At 43.6% G+C, this 20570-nt stretch overlaps 1 protein-coding gene across 2 annotated transcripts in view; it reads left to right on the forward strand.

Annotated features, from left to right (window-relative positions):
* The window catches only part of TNFAIP1 (TNF alpha induced protein 1), a 67255-nt gene that overhangs the window by 29764 nt on the left and 16921 nt on the right, over window positions 1-20570 (forward strand). For both annotated transcript variants that reach the window (XM_030222569.1, XM_030222570.1), the window contains exons 2-6: window positions 2216-2553; window positions 11413-11582; window positions 12013-12102; window positions 12208-12260; window positions 16441-16636. In XM_030222569.1, coding sequence (XP_030078429.1) covers window positions 2340-2553; window positions 11413-11582; window positions 12013-12102; window positions 12208-12260; window positions 16441-16636 — 723 coding nt within the window. In that variant the 5' untranslated portion in view covers window positions 2216-2339. The remainder of the gene's footprint in view (window positions 1-2215; window positions 2554-11412; window positions 11583-12012; window positions 12103-12207; window positions 12261-16440; window positions 16637-20570) is intronic.

Raw genomic sequence — 20570 nt, forward strand, 5'->3', positions numbered from 1 at the left:
TGTAATTTGTTTTCTTTATAATAGTCTCTACCATTTTGCCGGACACCAATGTCCGTCTCACCGGTCTATAATTTCCCAGATCACCTCTGGAACCCCTTTTAAAAATTGGCGTTACATTGATCACCCTCCAATCTTCCGGTACCAGGCATGATTTTAAAAATAAATGACATATTACTAACAATAGCCCTGTAAGTTCATTCTTCAAGTCTATCAGTATTCTGGGATGTTTACCATCCGGTCCAGGAGATTTGCTACTCTTCAGTTTGTTAGATTGCCTCATTACATCATCCAGGTTTAGAGAGATTTGATTCAGTTTCCCTGACTTGTCAGCATTGAATACCATTTCTGGTATTGATAGCTCTCCCACATTTTCCTCTGTGAAGACTGAAGCAAATCTCTCCGCTATGGCCTTGTCTTCCCTGCGTGCCCCTTTTACTCCTCAGTCATTTAGCAGTCCAACTGATTCTTTCGTCGGCTTCTTGCTTCTAATATACCTAAAATGACTCAAATTAAGAGTATAAGCTGAGGCTTTCTGTCCGTATTAGCTGTGTTTTATACTGATACTATAGTAACTGTAAAAAAAAGCCCCCTTAAATGCTAGCCTTTTTTTGTTTTTTGTTACATTTGTACCCCGCGCTTTCCCACTCATGGCAGGCTCAATGCGGCTTACATATTGTATACAGGTACTTATTTGTACCTGGGGCAATGGAGGGTTAAGTGACTTGCCCAGAGTCACAAGGAGCTGCCTGTGCCTGAAGTGGGAATCAAACTCAGTTCCTCAGTTCCCCAGGACCAAAATCCACCACCCTAACCACTAGGCCACTCCTCCACTGTTGCTACTATTTGAGATTCTACATGGAATGTTGCTATTCCACTAGCAACATTCCATGTAGAAGTCGGCCCTTGCAGATCACCAATGTGGCCGCGCAGGCTTCTACATGGAATGTTGCTATTCCACTAGCAACATTCCATGTAGAAGTCGGCCCTTGCAGATCACCAATGTGGCCGCGCAGGCTTCTACATGGAATGTTGCTAGTGGAATAGCAACATTCCATGTAGAATCTCCAATATTCCATGTAGAATCTCCAATAGTAGCAACATTCCATGTAGAATCTCCAATAGTTTGCGTGTAGAATCTCCAATAGTAGCAACGTTCCAAGTAGAATCTCCAATAGTAGCAACATTCCACGTAGAATCTCCAATAGTATCTATTTTATTTTTGTTACATTTGTACCCTGCGCTTTCCCACTCATGGCAGGCTCAATGCGGCAATGGAGGGTTAAGTGACTTGCCCAGAGTCACAAGGAACTGCCTGTGCCTGCAGTGGGAATTGAACTCAGTTCCCCAGGACCAGAGTCCACCTACCTAACCACTAGGCCACTCCTACACTATGGAACTGTAATAGGTACATTATATGCTAAGAAAAACTATTCCTTAAATTCCTTTACCAAGTGAGCAGAATAACTAAAAAAATAAGGTCCCTGAGGTTACCTATTTAATTCTAAGTCTGTCTTTCCCCAAGTTTAAAAACAATTTCTCAGCAAATTCTGACCAATCAAGATGTCTCCTTTTCAGGAATTGTTCTCACAGCACCTCTTCTGAATTGAGTCTGTCTCCTCAGCATCACTTCCCTCCCACCCTGGTCTTGAACTTATCACCTCGGTGATGCATTTAAGCAAGCATTGCCACCTACTTTGGACACTAGACTTGAGCCTTGAGCACTGCATTAAGGCCTAACTTGTGGGGCCAGCATTAGGGAGTCCTTGGAGATTGATCTTGTTTATGCTTTTTAAAATTTAAACTTGTTTACAGTTTAAATACAGGCCAAAACAGAGTTTGAAAGTCTAAAAGTGCCTCCTTGTGTTTGATAGCTGATGGCATTGGAAGACTTGCACTGGACCATCACAATTCTGAGTTTACTAATTGTAGAAGCCCCAGGGACCTGCTTAAAAACTTTTATAGCACTGTATGATCAGGCTGTAAAGAGGGCTGTACTGTAAAAAGCTACTGACTATAAATGTAAGCCCAAGAGTCTTACAGTTAAATCTTGGTATAGACATTCCAGCCCAGGGAATAAAATACAATGGATGTGTAACGCGCTTTATGCCACAAGGTTTAATGTTTTCAGTATTGTTCTCATGCTCAGTTTCATGTGAAACAAAACAGAATTAATTTTAGATCCTTGCCAATTCTGTTGTTGTTTGCTTTCTTTCAGGCTGTGCTTTGCATTGGAGATTATGAGGTGGTCAATCCGCTGGTGACCTCTCCTGACATTTTCCACCACGGCGGCAGACATCAGGTCCACAGTGTGCAGAGTTGTGATTTATCTGCAGCGAGAGATGTCAGGGGATACCTGCCTCACGGCCGTGTGCCCTACTCAGGGAGCTAAGCCCCAGACCTGCTACTTCAAAGGGAGCAGCTTAGGCAATAAGTATGTGCGTCTGAACGTGGGTGGCTCTTTGTACTACACAACTGTCCAGGTGCTGACGAGGCTCGATACCATGCTGAAAGCCATGTTCAGTGGCAGAATGGAAGTGCTCACAGATAAAGAAGGTGAGATGAGCTAAGATGCCTAATTATTAGGGCCAGGTCTGTCATCTGTGGCCCGAGTCTTGATCTTTTTGCTGTGCCATTGGACACTGGATGCGTGTTGTCCTATAATACATCACAGGCTGAGTGTTTTTCGGAAGTGTTACTACTACTACTACTTACTATTATTTGTATAGCACTACCAAATGTAGGCAGTGTTCAAGGTGTTTGTGCAGTATAGAAATATCTATCTACTATTCTTGACGGTGTACAGTAAAACATACAAAATCATTGTATACATCAAAGACCATATCAAACATATAAACGGCGAGTGACCGTACTCACTCGCAAATGTGCAGTAGAGACCTTCTCTGCCCCGCCCCCACGTCAATACGTGATGACGGGGGGGGGGGGGGGGGGGCGGAACACAGAGGGTCTGTACTGCGCATTGCTGAGGGAGGGACACCGCCGTCTAACGCTCCCCCCACCCGAGTCGCCGCCGCCACCCACCTTCTACCCGGTCGGGCCCTCGCTCCACTATTGAAACAGCGAGGGTCCGGGAACGCAGCACTGAGCTCTGCCGACGTCGGCCTTCGTTCTTCTTCTCTGCCTCTGTCCCGCCCTCGACGACGTTACGTCACACGAGGGCGGGACAGGCAGAGAAGAAGAACGAAGGCCGACGTCGGCAGCTCAGCAGAGCTCAGTGCTGCGTTCCCGGACCCTCGCTGTCTCAATAGCGGAGCGAGGGCCCGGCCGGGTGGAAGGTGGGTGGTGACGGCTCGGTGGGGGCAGCGGCGAACTCGACGGTGGGGGCGGCCCTTTCAACCCCCCCTTCCTATAATAGCCCGTTTTTACGGGCTCAAAGTCTAGTAAAATACATAAAACGGACAACTGTTCCCTTCTTATTATAGTTCTATATCTCACATCACCAACCTGACTTTAACAAAATGGCGCATTCTTCAACCTCATTAAATTCTAAAATAATCTGAAAAGGCACACTAGAAAAGATATGTCTTTAACATTCATTTGAACTGATCTAAGGATTTAAGCATTCTCATTGTTGGGCTTAACTTATTCCACAATCCGGGTCCCATAATATAAAAAATTTCGGCTCAGTATTGTTGAAGATGCACCACCCGAGGAGTAGTCAGATCAAAATGAATTGGCTGTAACAGATCTCAAGGATCTAGCTGGCTGATACATATAAAAGTGATTACAGGGATATGAAAAGTTAAGAGGAAATTGATTAAAAAAGAAAGTTAATCTTATTGTTTTGTACATATCCTCTACTCAGCGGCTCTCTTCTGGTTGGCTCAGGAGAGATTGTAGAGTAGGGGTAGGTAAACCCTTTTTGATGCAAAGGTTGCATTGAGAGCTGTGAGTGGGTTACGTCAGTGGCCTCTGCAGCCTGATCTGAGGAGCAGAAGCAGTCATGACTCTTCCCACAGGCTCCATTATTGTCTTAACTCTCTACTGATGCACGTTCTGTCTCTAATGTCATTGTGAGCTGGCCATCTGCTTTTGCATCCTCTCATCACAGAGGTGGTTAAGACCATTTTCTTTAAATTATGAGCCATGTGTAGATTTATCTTGAACTTCCTGGTTTTAGATTGGTGGTACAGGCTTTGACTTTTCCCGTATATTGACTGCTGTAATTCTGTCTATACTGGTTTACCAATATTGTAATAACATCCACTTCAACTGGCACAAAATTCTGCAGCCAGAATTATTACTGGAGGTTCAAGGTATTTATTTATAGCATTTATATCCCACATTTTCCCACCCGCGGGCAGGCCCAATGTGGCTTAAACAGTAAAGGGCTGAAAAAGGCATACATTAATTTGGCATAAACAATCAAATACATGGAAGTAGGAGTGATCAGTAAGTAATTACAGGGAAGGGGTAAGAAAGTGGAGGATGTCTTTAAGATAGGTACAGTACAACAGTTAGGGATGCAACGGCGGGACTTTAGCGTAAGCTATTCCAAATAAGGTGGTCTTGAGTGCTTTCCTGAAGGACACATGACCCCTCTCTTAAAGGAATAGCATTGGCTCCTAGTAAATTATCTTTCACCTTTTAGGAGTTTGTGCTTCCTTTTTAAAAAAGTTAGCCCCCTAAACATTTTGCAGTAACAACTGCAAACCTGCACCAAATTTAATTATTATTATTAGCATTTGTATAGCGCTACCAGATGCATGCAGCGCTGAACACCTGATACAAAGAGACAGTCCCTGCTCAAAAGAGCTTACAATCTAAATAATACAGACAGACAAGACAGTTATGGGTGAGGGAAGTAATAGGAGCTAAAATTTTACATGTACAAAGTGACATCTATTTCAAACAATATTGTGTGGTTCCGTAGAAATCCACCTTCGTGTTACTGAGAGGTGAAATTTTAAATAACACTACCCAAAAGTTAGTTTCTAACGCTGTTAATGTCAACATGAACAGTCCAAATGTTTAAATCTGTGTCCCCGTTTCACACAAACAAATTTACGCAGTTGATCCCACCACTGGTTCACTGTCCTGTCAATGATACTCTGATCCAAGCTGTGCCACTCTTCAATCAATTGTTCTTTCAGATGGTCGATGTCATCGATCTGGCAGCGGTAGACTCGCTCCTGCAAAGTCCCCCAAATTTGGTGGTTCACTGGATTGAGATCCGAACTGTTTGGCCACTGCAGTGGGCTGATGAAAACGAGGGCCTCTGTTGACAGCACTGCGTCAGTCTTGCGGGCATGGTGGGCTGGGGAGCTGTCTTGCTGGAATGTGATAGAAGTCACCGGTCACAGAACAAATGGCTGGCAGGAGGTGTTGTCTTGACAACTTGTCTCGGTAATTCAAACCATTTATCTTTGCACCTGGATCAATGAAAATCAGGTTGGCACACCCAAGTGATGACACACCAGCAGATACCATTACTGATTTGGAAAATGTTGAATGTTTACGCAGAAGCCAGTCAGCTTGGAGTTGTTCGGGTTCCGGCCTTGGTGTACAGGTGATCATTCTGAAGGTTGACGTGGAGCAGCAATGAACAGTTTTGTTTTTTTGTCAGTGAACCATATGAATAAAATGGAGTGTTCAGGCTACCTCTTGAGCAACTGCTTCGCACAGACGAGACGTTTGTTCTTTGTGGCCTCGGTCAAGTCCTGAGCTCATTTTTGAAGCATTTGAGTTTCAGATCACCATAAATGATGTCATGAACAGATGACTTTGCAATGCCGGCTTCTCTTGCGATCTGGCGCACAGTTCTGTATATTCCTGGCATATTATCTTGACTCAACGCAAGCTGTTCAACAAGTTTAATGTTCTCATCAGTGTGCCTAGTGCAACGTTGACCACTGCCTGGTTTGTGGTGTTCAGACTTGTATCAGTCTGGTGTAGTAGGCGTTCACAGAAGCAAGAGACCAGTTTTTCTCGGAAATTCAGCCATTAATCTTTTAGCACCATATCTTTTTTTCAACTCTGAGACTTTTAATTAAAACTTGATCTTCTTTTGACAACATTTTGTTCGTTTATCAACATGCAGATGACATCAGCAAGTAAGTAATTAAGTCATGTCGGAAACTGAGATTTGTGACAGAAGTTTGTAAAAATTAAAAATCTCAAACGGGATGAGGAGTTCCTATGTAATTTGGCATTGATGACGCAAATAGATGTCACTTTGTGTATGTAAAATTTTAATTTGGTGCAGGTTTGAGGAGGTTGCAAAATGTTTAGGGGGTTCACTTTATTTTCCGGACACTGTATGTGTGTGTGTATGATATATATATATAGATATAGATGTGTATATGTATGTATATAGATATATTTTTGTCCAGGTTTTCTATTTTAGTGCCAAAAATTTAGATTTTCTTACCTTCAGGTTTGTTTTGTGAATTTATTACATTTACTAAGACATGTTTTAGGCCCTTTGTACCACTTCCCAAATTAGCATGTACCAGCCATCCACAATTTGGGGGGTTAAAAGAAACCAGTGCTACGTGCATATGAGAAATACAATTTTTTATTTACTTACCAAGTACAGATACAATTAATAGTTTCTCATGAGAGTTCAGTACAGTTACATAAAGAGATGTTCACTGTGACTGCGTCTCTAAAATACTGTTCTGATACAGCTGCTTATATCGTTTGTTTCAGACAATGATTTACAAGACTTTTTCTGCAAATTATCCCTCTCATAGATTATCTGGTTCTCACCATCTGCTTTCCTTAACACGTTACACCACATTCTTCCTGTTGTTTATACTAGTTTCTTTCCCAAGCCTGCTTGCTCGTAAGGGTATCATGCAGGCTCATCAATTTCTGATAGATTCCAGAGTCACAGGCTTATAAATCAGTTTAGCAATAACATGCAGGTACCTCCCAGACAATTAAGTTTATCATTAGTTGAGTTACAGTTTTTAGTTACCAGTCTTTATGCAATTAGTTTTTTTTTTATTTATAGTTTTCAGTTACTAGTCTTTATGCAATTAGTCTTAAAAAAATTTTTTTAAGTTTTACATCATAAGTACATAAGTATTGCCATACTGGGAAAGACCAAAGGTCCATCAAGCCCAGCATCCTGTTTCCAACAGTGGCCAATCCAGGTCACAAATACCCGGCAAGATCCCAAAAATGTACAACACATTTTATACTGCTTATCCCAGAAATAGTGGATTTTCCCCAAGTCCATCTGCTTAAGATTTTATATGTATTTGATTTTGGAGCATGTTTGGTGCATTCATTATATATGCAAAGGTTGTTTTATATTTTTTTATATTGTTTTTTATATCATTTCTGTCAGAATACACGTGTTTTCTCCTGTGTAAGATTATACATGTCCTAGTCTAATCAGTTTGATTATAATACTGTGTACATACTAGTCTTTACATGATTTGTATTTTATTTATATTGTTTGTACACTAGTTTTTATCATTTGTTTTTTAATATATTTGTATTTTATGATTGTACTGATTTGCAATTTCTGTTTGGTCTTTGCAATAAGTTAAATCATTTTATGAGACATATGCCAAGTAGACTTTGATTATTATGAGACTTTGTCATACATATGTTTTGTGTAGTTTACAAGTTTCATTATATTTATGTTATGCTTTGTCATATTTATGTCATGTACTCTCTTTAGGGACTCCTGAGGCAGGCCTGAGCGGCTGAAAGGCGACTCGTGTCGAGTCCACATTCTTTAAGAATAAATCTTTTGCTGTGAACTTTGTTGAGTCCAGTTGAAGCTTTTTGACATCGTCCATTCTGTCTCCTTCGCTGTGACTTTGTTCTTCAGATTGAGACCAGCACATAAGCTCTGCTCTTGTCTCACAACAAGAGGACCTCATTCATGCCTCTCCTTCCTAGCTGCAGCATGAGCCCTCGGGGTGTGAGGCCTGGATAGTTGGGCCCTGCTTTGTGTAGTCCAAATTACACCCACCCTTTACTTGTTCCTTCCCTCTATTTTCATGCTTTCTGCCCTTTCCTGTTGTAAATGGCGTTCTTTTTTTTTTCAGTATATTTTAATTGTAATAACTTTTATTGTACACCACTTTGTCCTTGAGGAAAGGCAGTATCTCTCTATATAAAAGGCAACCCCAACGTTCTGAAGCCTCCACGGAAGTTGAGGCGCCCGAGATATCCGGTGTGCCCTGGAATGTCTGCACCGCCCTCGCGTCAAAACGTCATGACGTCGAGGGTGGAGCTATAACACTCGTAGGGCCGAAACGCGAGGCGAACGCCAACCCTGAACAACGCAAATGGGACGGAGGGTGGGTCTACACCGCCCTCGCGTCAAAACGTCATGACGTCGAGGGTGGAGCTATAACACTCGGAGGGCCAAAACGCGAGGCGAACGCCAACCCCCAACAAGGCAAGTTAGCTCGGAGGGAGGGGGCCCCTTGCTAGCGCCCGTTTCATTGCGCTCAGAAACGGGCATTTTTTCCTAGTCTAATATAATAATTCGCACCTCCAACGTTCTGAAGCTGACTCCGTGGCAGTGAAGCCGTGTAGTGTTCCTGGGGTTCATAATTGCCCCGCCCTCGCGACGTCAGAAGGAGAAGGAACCAACTGCAGGCAATCGCACTCGCTCTCACTGCCCTGCCCTCAGAGGAAAGGGAAGGCTGTATAGCAACCTGCAAACAAATGTTACTCTGTCCCGAACAGCCCTGACCCCTGCCCCCCCTCCAGCCACCCAGCGATTCATCCATCGAAGCGGCCGTGTCATTGAAAGCCTGCCCATCTCCAACCTTCCCTTCGAGTTCGTTCCCTCAGAGGTCCCGCCTTCTGTCGTCATATCCTCTTTCCGCGAGGGTGGGACTCTGAGGGAACGAACTCGAAGGGAAGGCTACAGACGGGCAGGGCTTTCAATGACTCGGCCGCTTCGACGGAGGTAATCAAGACAGCGAGATGAATTGCTGGGTGGCTGGAGGGGGGCAGGAGAGCGTGGAGAATCGCTGGGTGGCTGGAGGGGGGCAGGGGAGAGAGGAGAATCGCTGGGTGGCTGGGGGGACAGGGGAGAGAGGAGAATCGCTGGGTGGTTGGAGGGGGGCAGGGGAGAGAGGAGAATCGCTGGGTGGTTGGAGGGGGGCAGGGGAGAGAGGAGAATCACTGGGGGGGGGGGGGGCAGGGGAGACAGGAGAATCGCTGGGTGGCTGCCACGGGGGACAGGGGAGAATCACACACACTCTCTCACAGACACACTCGCACCCAGTCTCACTCTCTCTCTGTCATACACACACACTCGCATATTCACTCTCTCTCTCACTCACACACAGTCACTCTCACACACATTCTCTCAAACATACACACTCCAAGGAAAACCTTGCTAGCGCCCGTTTCATTTCTGACAGAAACGGGCCTTTTTTACTAGTATTAAACACAACTCCGCCTTTCTACATCTTTTGAGTCTTTCAAGCTTCTTGTCCCCAGACTGAGGTAAACAAGGAGAATATGCCATGAGCACTGGATGTGTTTCATTATGAATGTTTGGCGCTGCAGCTGTGGCACTTTTCTTCTATTGCACTTGGGGAGCTGGACCATTGTGATGGGTTTACATATGTCTTCTCCATTCTTTTTTTTTTTTTTTTAATGCAGAAGAGAGATGAGTGGGGCTTTCTGTATTGCACTGTCCCTTCCAAGTCTTCTCTGGTCTGCCACACAGTATTTCTGTTAATGTAAGTGTGCTTTGGGCTTGAAAAGGTTGATGTAGGGGACATTTGCTTTTGGTCAAGTTTATCCTATCTCTTTAGGACTGTCCTTTTTTGCACAAGCAGACGTTCCGACTTTAATTTCTGATTCCTATGGGGAGACTTTTTTTTTTTTACATTTGTACCCCACGCTTTCCCACTCATGGCAGGCTCAATGCGGCAGGCAATGGAGGGTTAAGTGACTTGCCCAGAGTCACAAGGAGCTGCCTGTGCCAGGAATCGAACTCAGTTCCCCAGGACCAAAGTCCACCACCCTAACCACTAGGCCACTCCTCCACTGTTGCTACTATTTGAGATTCTACATGGAATGTTACAACATTCCATGTAGAAGTCGGCCCTTGCAGATCACCAATGTGGCCGCGCAGGCTTCTGCTTCTGTGAGTCTGACGTCCTGCACATACGTGCAGGACGTCAGACTCACAGAAACAGAAGCCTGCGCAGCCTTCTACATGGAATGTTGCTAGTGGAATAGCAACATGCCATATGGAATCTCCAATAGTAGCAACATTCCATGTAGAATCTCCAACAGTAGCAACATTCCATGTAGAATCTCCAATAGTAGCAACATTCCATGTAGAATCTCCAATAGTAGCAACATTCCATGTAGAGGTCGGCCCTTGCAGATCACCAATGTGGCCGCGCAGGCTTCTGCTTCTGTGAGTCTGACGTCCTGCACGTATGTGCAGGACGTCAGACTCACAGAAACAGAAGCCTGCGCAGCCTTCTACATGGAATGTTGCTAGTGGAATAGCAACATGCCATATGGAATCTCCAGTAGTAGCAACATTCCATGTAGAATCTCCAACAGTAGCAACATTCCATGTAGAAGTCGGCCCTTGCAGATCACCAATGTGGCCGCGCAGGCTTCTGCTTCTGTGAGTCTGACGTCCTGCACGTACGTGCAGGACGTCAGACTCACAGAAACAGAAGCCTGCGCAGCCTTCTACATGGAATGTTGCTAGTGGAATAGCAACATGCCATATGGAATCTCCAATAGTAGCAACATTCCATGTAGAATCTCCAATAGTTTGCGTGTAGAATCTCCAATATCAACATTCCATGTAGAATCTCCAATAGTAGCAACATTCCATGTAGAATCTCCAATAGTATCTATTTTTTTTTTGTTACATTTGTACCCCGCGCTTTCCCACTCATGGCAGGCTCAATGCGGCTTACATGGGGCAATGGAGGGTTAAGTGACTTGCCCAGAGTCACAAGGAGCTGCCTGTGCCGGGAACCGAACTCAGTTCCCCAGGACCAAAGTCCACCACCCTAACCACTAGGCCACTCCTCCACTTCCTTTCCTCTGCCATGCATCTTGGTGTAACGTTAAGTCTCTTTACCAGACTTGGTGACATGCTGTGGAGATTTTAATCTATTTTTATGAGCCAAAGCTACTAGTTGTTAAAATAGAAACAAAAAGTTCTGTGTGGGTTGACATGTAGCATCTCTTTAAGTCAACCTATGTACTTTATCTTGCACAGCTGAAAACACTGAGTCTACATGCAGTAGCAACGGTGGTAAGCCTTTGCGTTGGATTGCGATCATTGTGGAAACCTTTTTAACATCAAGGATCCTTCTCGGGGCCAGATAAACCTATATGGGGCTGGCCTCTTTGAGGTGAAAAATATCCCTAGACTTCCTTGGTTAATCAATTTTTAACTTCTTGTTGATTTCTGGCTTGCATTTATAGGTTGGATCCTCATCGATCGTTGTGGAAAACATTTTGGAAGCATTTTGAATTACCTCCGAGATGGTACTATTGTACTGCCAAAAAGCCAGCAAGAGATTAAAGAACTGATGGCAGAAGCCAAGTACTACCTCATCCAGGGCCTAGTTGATATGTGTCATGCAGCCTTACAGGTGAGAAGATGCAGAAACACGCAGAAAATATATAAGTATTTGAGAAATTAAATTTATGGATTCCTGATATGCTACTAAATGCAGCTTTATAAAAAAAACTTTTTTATAAGTCATTTCCTTTCTGCCAGTCTCTAGCAACAGAGATCTGTCCAGCTATGTAAATAATGCTTTTGTAACATGCTTTTTCAGGTTTACTATATGCCTTTGATCTCTCTGATTAAAAGTAAGACGTCTGTAGCATTTGTATGACTCTGCTCTGATTAAGGATCTGGTTGCTGTAATGACCTCTTGCTCTTCTGTGCCTGAAGACTGGTGTTGGTTGGCTCAAGTGGAGGGTGGAAAAGAGTTACTGTCTGTAAAAATATTACTGGACTGTGGCGCTTAAATTTATTCCAGCAAATGACTGTTTAATTTGGTTTCATCTCCTCAGGACAAGAAGGAAACCTGTGAGCCAGTCTGCAGCATCCCCATTGTAACCTCTCTGAAAGAAGAGGAAAAACTCATTGAATCATCTGCCAAAGTAATGTCAGCACACGTTTCCTGAAAAACTATGAATCTTGCAAAAAAACCAAACAAACCCATAACTTTATTTTCTCTTCATTTTTGTTTTTCCCTGTCTTAATAGCCCGTGGTTAAGCTGCTGTATAACAGAAGTAATAACAAGTATTCCTATACTAGGTACGTGTGAAGAAGCACAAATAAATAACATTGTGGAATCGGCCTGTGGTTTAAGGGCCTTCTACATGGTGCCATGGGAGCAGCGAGAATGCTTGTAACATAGTAGATGACGGCAGATAAAGACCTGTACGGTCCATCCTGTCTGCCCGACAAACTCGTATGTGCTGCTTTATATGTATACTCGACCTTGATTTATCCTTGCAATTTTCGGAGCATAGACCGTAGAAATCTTCCCAGCACTTGCCACGTCTCCCAACCACCGGTGCTGCCACCCAATCTCTGCTAAGCTTCTGAGGATCCATTCCTTCTGAATAGGATTCCTTTATGTTTATCCCACACATTTTTTTCCTGCAGGGGAGGGCATTCCAAGTATCCACCACTCTGTCCGTGAAAAAACACTTCCTGACATTTTTCTTGAGTCTGGCCCCTTTCAACCTCATTTCGTGTCCTCTTGTTCTACCGCCTTCCCATCTCTGGAAAAGATTTTTTTGTGGATTAATACAGACATTCAAATATTTGAAAGGTATCATATCACCCCTGTTTCTCCTTTCTTCCAGGGAAAAATGGTCAGGTCAGCAAGTCTCTCCTTATATGTCTTGTAACGCAAATCCCAAAATATTTTTGTAGCTTTTCTTTCCACTGCCTCAAATCTTTTTACATCCTTAGCAAGATACGACCCCCAAAACTGAATACAGTACTCCAAGTGGGGCCTCACCAACGACTTGTACAGGGGCATCAGCACCTCCTTTCTTCTGCTGGTTACACCTCTATAAATACTAGCATCCTTCTGGCTACCGCCACCGCCTTGTCACACTGTTTCGTCGCCTTCAAATACTCGGATACTAGTGCCCCAAGATCCCTCTCCCTGCCTGTAAATATTGGAATCTCACCGCCTAACACGTATGTCCCCCATGGATTTCTACTCCCTAAGTGCATCACTTTGCATGTCTTTGCATTGAATTTTAATTGCCAAACCTTAGACTATTCTTCTATCTTCTGCAGATCCTTTTCATGTTTTCCACTCCCTCCGGGGTGTCCACTCTATTACAAATCTTGGTGGTATCCGCAAAAAGGCAAACTTTACATTCTAACCCTTCGGCAGTGTCACTCACAAATATATTGAACAGAATCAGCCCCAGAACCGATCCCTGAGGCACTCCACTACTCATCTTTCCCTCATACGAGTGAATTCCATTAACCACCACCCTCTGGCGTCTGTCCATCAACCAGGTCCTAATCCAGTTCACCACGTTGGGTCCTATCTTCAGCCTGTCAAGTTTATTCAAGAGCCTCCTGTGGGGAACCGTGTCGAAAGCTTTGCTGAAATCTGAGTAGATTACATCTATAGCATGTCCTTTATTCAGTTCTCTGGTCACCCAGTCAAAGAATTCAATGAGATTCGTTTGGCACGATTTACCGTTGCTAAAACCATGTTGTCTCGGATCTTGCAACTTATTGGAGTCCAGGAAATTCACTATCCTTTCCTTCAACATCGCTTCCATTACTTTTCCAAAAACCGAAGTGAGGCTTACTGGCCTGTAGTTTCCAGCTTCTTCCCTATCGCCATTTTGTGAAGAGGGACCACATCCGCTGTTCTCCAATCCCACGGAACCTCCCCCGTCTCCAAGGATGTATTAAAAAATCTTTGAGGACCTGCCAGAACCTCTCTGAGCTCCCTTAGTATCCTGGGATGGATCCTGTCCGGTCCCATGACTTTGTCCACCTTTAGATATTCAAGTTGTTCATAAACACTCTCTTCCATGAATGGTGCTATATCCGCTCTGTTCTCATAAGTATTTTTGCCAGTCAATTGCGGTCTTTCTCCAGGATTTTCTTCAGTGAAAACAGAACAGAAGTATTTGTTTAGCACATTTGCTTTTTCTTCATCATTATCCACAGAGCGGTTCACATCATCTTTCAGTCTCACAATTCCATTTTTAGTCTGCCTCCTTTCACTGATATATCTGAAGAAATTTTTGTCGCCCCTCCTTACATTTCTAGCAATTTTGTTCTTCTGCTTGCGCTTTCGTCAGACGTATCTCTTGGCTTCTTCCAGTTTCATACAGTATTCCTCTCTGTGTTCTTCTTGAGTTTTTCCGTATTTCATGAATGCCAACTCTTTAGCCTTTATTTTCTCAGCCACTTGCTTGGAGAACCATATCGGTTTCCTTTTTCTCTTGCTTTTATTTACTCTCCTTACATAAAGGTTTGTGGCCATATTTATAGCTTCTTTCAACCTGGACCACTGCCCTTCCACTTCTCGTATGTTCTCCTAGCCCATCAGCTCCTTCCTCAGGTATTCCCCCTTTTTGCTAAAGTCAGCATGCTTGAAATCCAGGACTTTGAGTTTTGAGTGACTGCCCTCCACTTCAGTTGATATATCAAACCAAACGTTTTGATGGTCACTGCTGCCCAGGTGGGCATCCACTCGGACATTTGACATACTTTCCCCATTTGTGGGTTCCATCACCATTTGTCTGAGTAGAGCACTTTGAAAAGCTTCCATGATATCTCTATTTCTTTACGATTCCACAGATGGAGCTTTCCAATCTACAGCCGGCAGATTGAAATCTCCCATCAACAGCACCTCTCTTTTCTTTCCCAACTTTTGGATATCTGACCAGATCTTTATCTAGTTCCTCCGATTGTGTCGGATGTCTGTAGACAACACCCATGTGGACAGAGGTTCCATCATCTCTGTTTAAGGTGATCCATATCGCTTATTCCTTTCCCCAGGCCCCTGTTATTTCAGTTGCTGCGATATCATTTCTCACATACAGAGCTACTCCTCCACCTTTACGACCATCTCTATCTTTCCTAAATAGATTATAGCCTGGTATGTTTGCATCCCATTCATGGGAATCTTTGAGCCATGTCTCCATGATTGCAACAATAAGTCTTCCTCTAACATCAGGTCTTGCAGGTCATGAACTTTATTGCTTAGACTGAGCATTTGTGGTTATCGCTTGTGACCAGAATTTGTAAAAGAGAGGTGAAGTTGGCCTTTTAATGACAGCTTAATTTACCATGGGAGGAACTAACTTGCATTAACACAGTTCTGTAGGTTAGTGACTCCTACGATACAGGAATAATGCAACTTGTAATTAAACTTGACAAGCTACCTTAAGTCATCCCTGGTAGTCTAGGCCAGGCAGGAGCGGCTCCCAGTCACTCCTGTCCGTAAAGGTGCCAGGTTCAAAATGGCGGCTGTGAGACTATTGATTAGAGACGGGGAGGGGAGGTGCTTCATTTTTTCCTGCACTGGCCTTTTTAAGGATGGTCCCTGGGGACATTGGACTGTGTATTAGCAGCATGATGCTCCTGAGCAGGAAAAATAAAATGCAGTTTGCAAAATCCACCACAAATTGTTAATTGATTTACATGAAAAGACATGTTGCATGTTTTGTATCTTATCATAGCGTACAATAACCTAAACTGAACCTTTGCTATTGCCTTACAACACGTTAGTACCCCACCCCACCCCCAATTTTCTATCCTGCATCAAATAACAATAATATATGTTAAGATATTAGGACAGTCTCCCCCATTATATAGTCTGTGAGGCCTACTGATAACTTGAGTTTAATTTAACCTGCTTTGCAAAGGGGAGAAGGCTTGTGAGGTTGCAGTGTCTATGCATCAATATGTCTCTCTAATAACATGTACTTATATCCCACCTATCCCGAGTTCTGAGTGGAACTTCTTGTTTTTATTCAAAGTGGTCCTTGTACTGGTATTTGAGTGCTTGACAAGTCATTTTGTTACTCCTTATCCCTTGCAATAGAGCTAGCGTCTAAAGATAGGGATAGCACAAATGTTATGTCCTGATAACCCTTAGGGAAGAGATTTTACTTGACTGCCACGTACTGTGATTAGATTTCATTTTCATCACTCTTAAACATCAGATACTTTCTGAAGCCTTAACAAAGTATGGGGAAATGGCTAAATCTTCAGGTACTGAGCATGCTAAGGATACTGGAAGGAGTTGGGCTGGGATTCATAACAGTCAAAGCAAGTGGGATAGCTTGGTAACGCAGGATATGATTGGCCACATTCACCGTAAGATACTACCAGTGACTAGTTATGGAGCCACATAAGCCGCTTGAATTATTTATGGTGGAGTTTGCGACATTACAATTCGTAGATCCTAGATCACCCGTTTCTTTCTTCTGTTTTCAAGCAATTCGGATGATAATTTGCTGAAGAACATTGAACTGTTTGATAAACTCTCCCTGCGTTTTAATGGCCGAGTGCTCTTCATCAAGGACGTGATTGGAGACGAGATCTGTTGCTGGTCTTTCTATGGGCAGGGCTGTAAACTGGCTGAAGTCTGCTGCACCTCCATAGTGTATGCAACGGAAAAAAAACAAACCAAGGTAGGAGGGGAAAACCTGAGGCACTTAGGCACATCTCCTTCCATTCTTGCTCTTTTTTATTTTATTTTTCCTCTGCACACATGTGTGAACATTCTGATATGCTTTTAACTGTAAAATACCTTATGTCTGTGTCAGTGTTTAAGAGTGAAAACTTTCTGTGAAACCAGCTGGTTACTAGACAGCCCGTTATTTGCAGTTATTCTCTACCTTATCTATCTTTTTGAATTTTATTTCAGGGCCAGCTTAGTGGCAGAACTGTGAGCTGCCATGCAGAAGGACCACAGTTCAGTCCTTGACACCCAGATGCATTAGACTCCCTGCAAAAAGCCCATACCTGTTCGATCCCTGTTGCAGCTTACCGATTCTGAAAAAGCCAGCCATGCACATGCAAATGAGCTGCTCACAAAAACAGCGAGCAGCTCATTGGGGGGTGGGGAGCCAGTTGGTCTGCCCAGCATGCACAAAGCAGCCAGTCGCTAAGTGTGGTGCTCTGCGAATGCTACAGACAGCTTTCATACAGAAAGCAGTTTGCAGCTTTTTTTTTTAACCCCTGATCTTAAAGAAGAGAATTTTCTCAGGTATGTCGTCATTTTATAGTGTCTGTATGGAAGGACAAGGGTCACTGCAGCCTGAAAAAGTTGGGGACTCGCCTAGAGCAGTTCGCTGGTTATATAGCGCTTTGCTCTCATGCCTTATGCATATATGCCAAGCTTATGATTTACTAGGGCGATTTGCCTCTTTTTACTCCAGTATGGAATTTCACATTCCCTGTGACCTGTAGGGAATTTCCAGCATTTAACGTCTTGAGAAGTTTTCTCCTCTCAGTTTGTTTTAAAGGAGTGCAGTGTGAGGCTAGATGTCTTGAAAACAGCTTGTCCCATTCATGGCTGTATTGCTTCATATTTGATTCTTGTTTATAACTGTTGTGTGCCAGAACAGTGTGTCTTAAGCCTGTAAAGTGTATTGGGTGTTTGCTGAAATGTATTTCTACTACTAGTTTCTCTAGTTTGGGCAGCAGGTGGTGCATGTTTGTTTTGAAGCTGCTGCAGAACCAAGACTGTTTTCTTTGTTTAAGCCGTTTGGAAAGGCAGTCTGCAGTATATATTCGAACTTGTTGTTCTGGACTCTGAATGGCCCAGGGGCTCAATTTTATTTGGAAAGTACTGGGTTTTGCCGCAGTCTTAGCCAGGGAGAAGAGAGAGACAGATCTCTTTGCTGAGGCCCTGTGATCAGTTATATTTGATATCTGTGAGCAGCATATTTCCTGATCTCCCCAGGTACTTTTTAGAAAGTAAACAATGTTTAGATAGTTTTATAATTGATCCATATTTCAGTTACTTGTTGTTTTGCTGATTGCACTTCTTCTGTTTCACTGTTCAATATTTTTATGACCATAAACACTATGAGTTTGTTGCCTGTTCCTGTCTGGACTGATAAAGAATCCTGGTGGTTTGTGTGTTGGGTCTGTGGATGCTTTCTGGGAACTGTGGGACCACTGGGAGTGTGGCTCCAGTAACTTAGAAATCACTGGGGATAATTTGAGAGTGGGAGACTCGCCCAGAGGTGGTTGTGACCCAGTCGGTGGGGGGAGGGTGCTAATGTAGAGCACAAGCAGCAGGTGCAGGCAGACCTGAGCTGTGCCAGAGATAGACCCTCTAAATGGCCGCGGGGTAGCCCCAGGCAGGTGGCTAGGCATTTTGTGACATGTTTTTCTCTTTTTTCTATAATACATACCATCATTGACGGCTCTATTTTCAGTTCTGTGAGTACTTACACTCCCAGCATATTTAAATGGCAAAAAACAACAAGGTGTAATATTTCAGTGATGCAGCTTTATTTTCCCCACTTACTGATTTGGGGGAGAGAGAAGCAAAGCGGCAGGTTTTTTTCTGAATCACTTCTCTCCTTTGTCATGTGTATTCTGCGTTTTCCGTGGACAGTATGAAGATTGAAATTTGGCAGCAACCTTGCTGTACATTGAGGAGCCGCAGGCATGAATAAGGAATGCTCTTTTCCCCTTTCCATCCTCTTCCCCAACAACTTTTCTATTTCTGCCACTATAGAGGACCCCTAACTGTCAGGATCGACAGCTCCAGACCTCCCATTAAATTTTCAACAGTAAAGGTAGGGGCTGCTTCTGTGCATTGGTCGGAAAACGGCTGTGCATGCACATTTGTATAGTAATTAGCTCATTATAATAATTTTGCATTCCATTTTCTTTAACTGCTACCGTGACAGGAAAAGAGCTTGCAGAACCCTTTTGTGCACGTGTTGCTGAACTCCGTTCTGGCTAAACCGGCTAGAACCAGTGTAAATAACCACGTTGCTGGCTCATTAGGTTTTGTGCACCTGGCCCTGAGTCAGGTCTTTTGCCTCCTAGGGTTGACTGGAAGTATTGCAGAGGCAGTGTTCACAGTGCCTGAAAGGGAGGAAAGAGTTAGTCATTGCTTAAGGGTGACACTAATGGCAAAATTCAAGGCCCAGGATTACTGGGTTCTGGAAGGAGCTCTGTTACATCTCCCAGCGCAGGACCATCACTAGGGGTGCATTGGGGGCAGGAGGTGAGCTTGGGTACTTATGACTGGAGACTCCTGGTCCAAAACAATTGTTGTCACTTGTTCACAAACTTACTGAGATGCATTTTAATAGCTGCAGTTGTTTTTAATTCATAGAATTGCTGTCCTGTTTGCTTTCTTTTGCCCTGAAGGCAGGGGCGTTTCCCTTGAGACAGTTTTTCAGTACATATTTGTTGCGGACAGCGCATCATGGTAGTGACAGTTGTCTTTCCTATTTCCCAGGGTCAAACTTATCACATCTGTGGTGTGCTCAATCCCAGCTCGCCTTGCTGGGTCAGAACAATGGTATGTCCAGCCCAGTATCCTTTTTCCAACTGTGGCCAATGTAGGTCACAAGTACCTGGCAGAAACGCATAGTAGCAACATTCCATGCTGCCAAGCCAGGACTAGCAGTGGGTTCCCCATGTTTGTCTCAATAGCAGACTATTGACTTTTTGTCCAGGAACTTGTCCAAACTTTTTTTTTTTTTTTTAACCCAGATACGCTAACCTCAACTAAGTGTGCTTTGCCAGGGCTTAGTTCATACTAGCTCTATGCATACTTCTGCGTGTATGCTTGACAGAGGCACCAAAGAATAAAATCTCAAAAGCACTGACTTCTGCCAGTGTATATCAGTAGAGACAAAGCAGCTTTTTATAAAGATTATCTCTCCTGTTAATAGTGAGCGGTGCTGGATACAACTGGATACATCATGGGAAAAAGTCTCTTGCGTTCCAAAGAAGACGATTAATTGGAGATGCTGAAGTACAATATCAGGAACTGCAGGGTGTCTCAATCCCACAAAATCTAAATGCTAAAGGCTATTAAATTCCATAGGGCAGAGTGCAGTTAATGCTTGTGCATAAAGACTGAAGAAAGATGGAGGATCAGCAGAGATGCTTTTGAAAATGTACAAAGAGGCCATCCAGATTCCTTAGTTTAGTTTGCCAATACTTAAAGGAAAGTGAGGAAAGTAATTGGCTGGAGATGACTACTTTTTATAAGGCATTAATGGATATTTGGCAACAAGCTTGTAGGACTACTGAAGTTCTCTCAATCATTTCTACAAGCAGGAAGATTGCAGGCCGAGAGGGTTGAAATGTAGGCCAGGTACTACAATTTACCTAACGTGAAAGGGTAAAGCATGGAAGTACATAAGTGCATAAGTAATGCCATACTGGGAAAAGACCAAGGGTCCATCGAGCCCAGCATCTTGTCCACGACAGCGGCCAATCCAGGCCAAGGGCACCTGGCAAGCTTCCCAAACGTACAAACATTCTATACATGTTATTCCTGGGATTTTGGATTTTTCCAAGTCCGTTTAGTAGCGGTTTATGGACTTGTCCTTTAGGAAACCGTCCAACCCCTTTTTAAATTCT

This window comes from Microcaecilia unicolor, chromosome 13 (assembly GCF_901765095.1).
Source record: "Microcaecilia unicolor chromosome 13, aMicUni1.1, whole genome shotgun sequence".
Taxonomy (NCBI): Eukaryota; Metazoa; Chordata; class Amphibia; order Gymnophiona; family Siphonopidae; genus Microcaecilia; species Microcaecilia unicolor.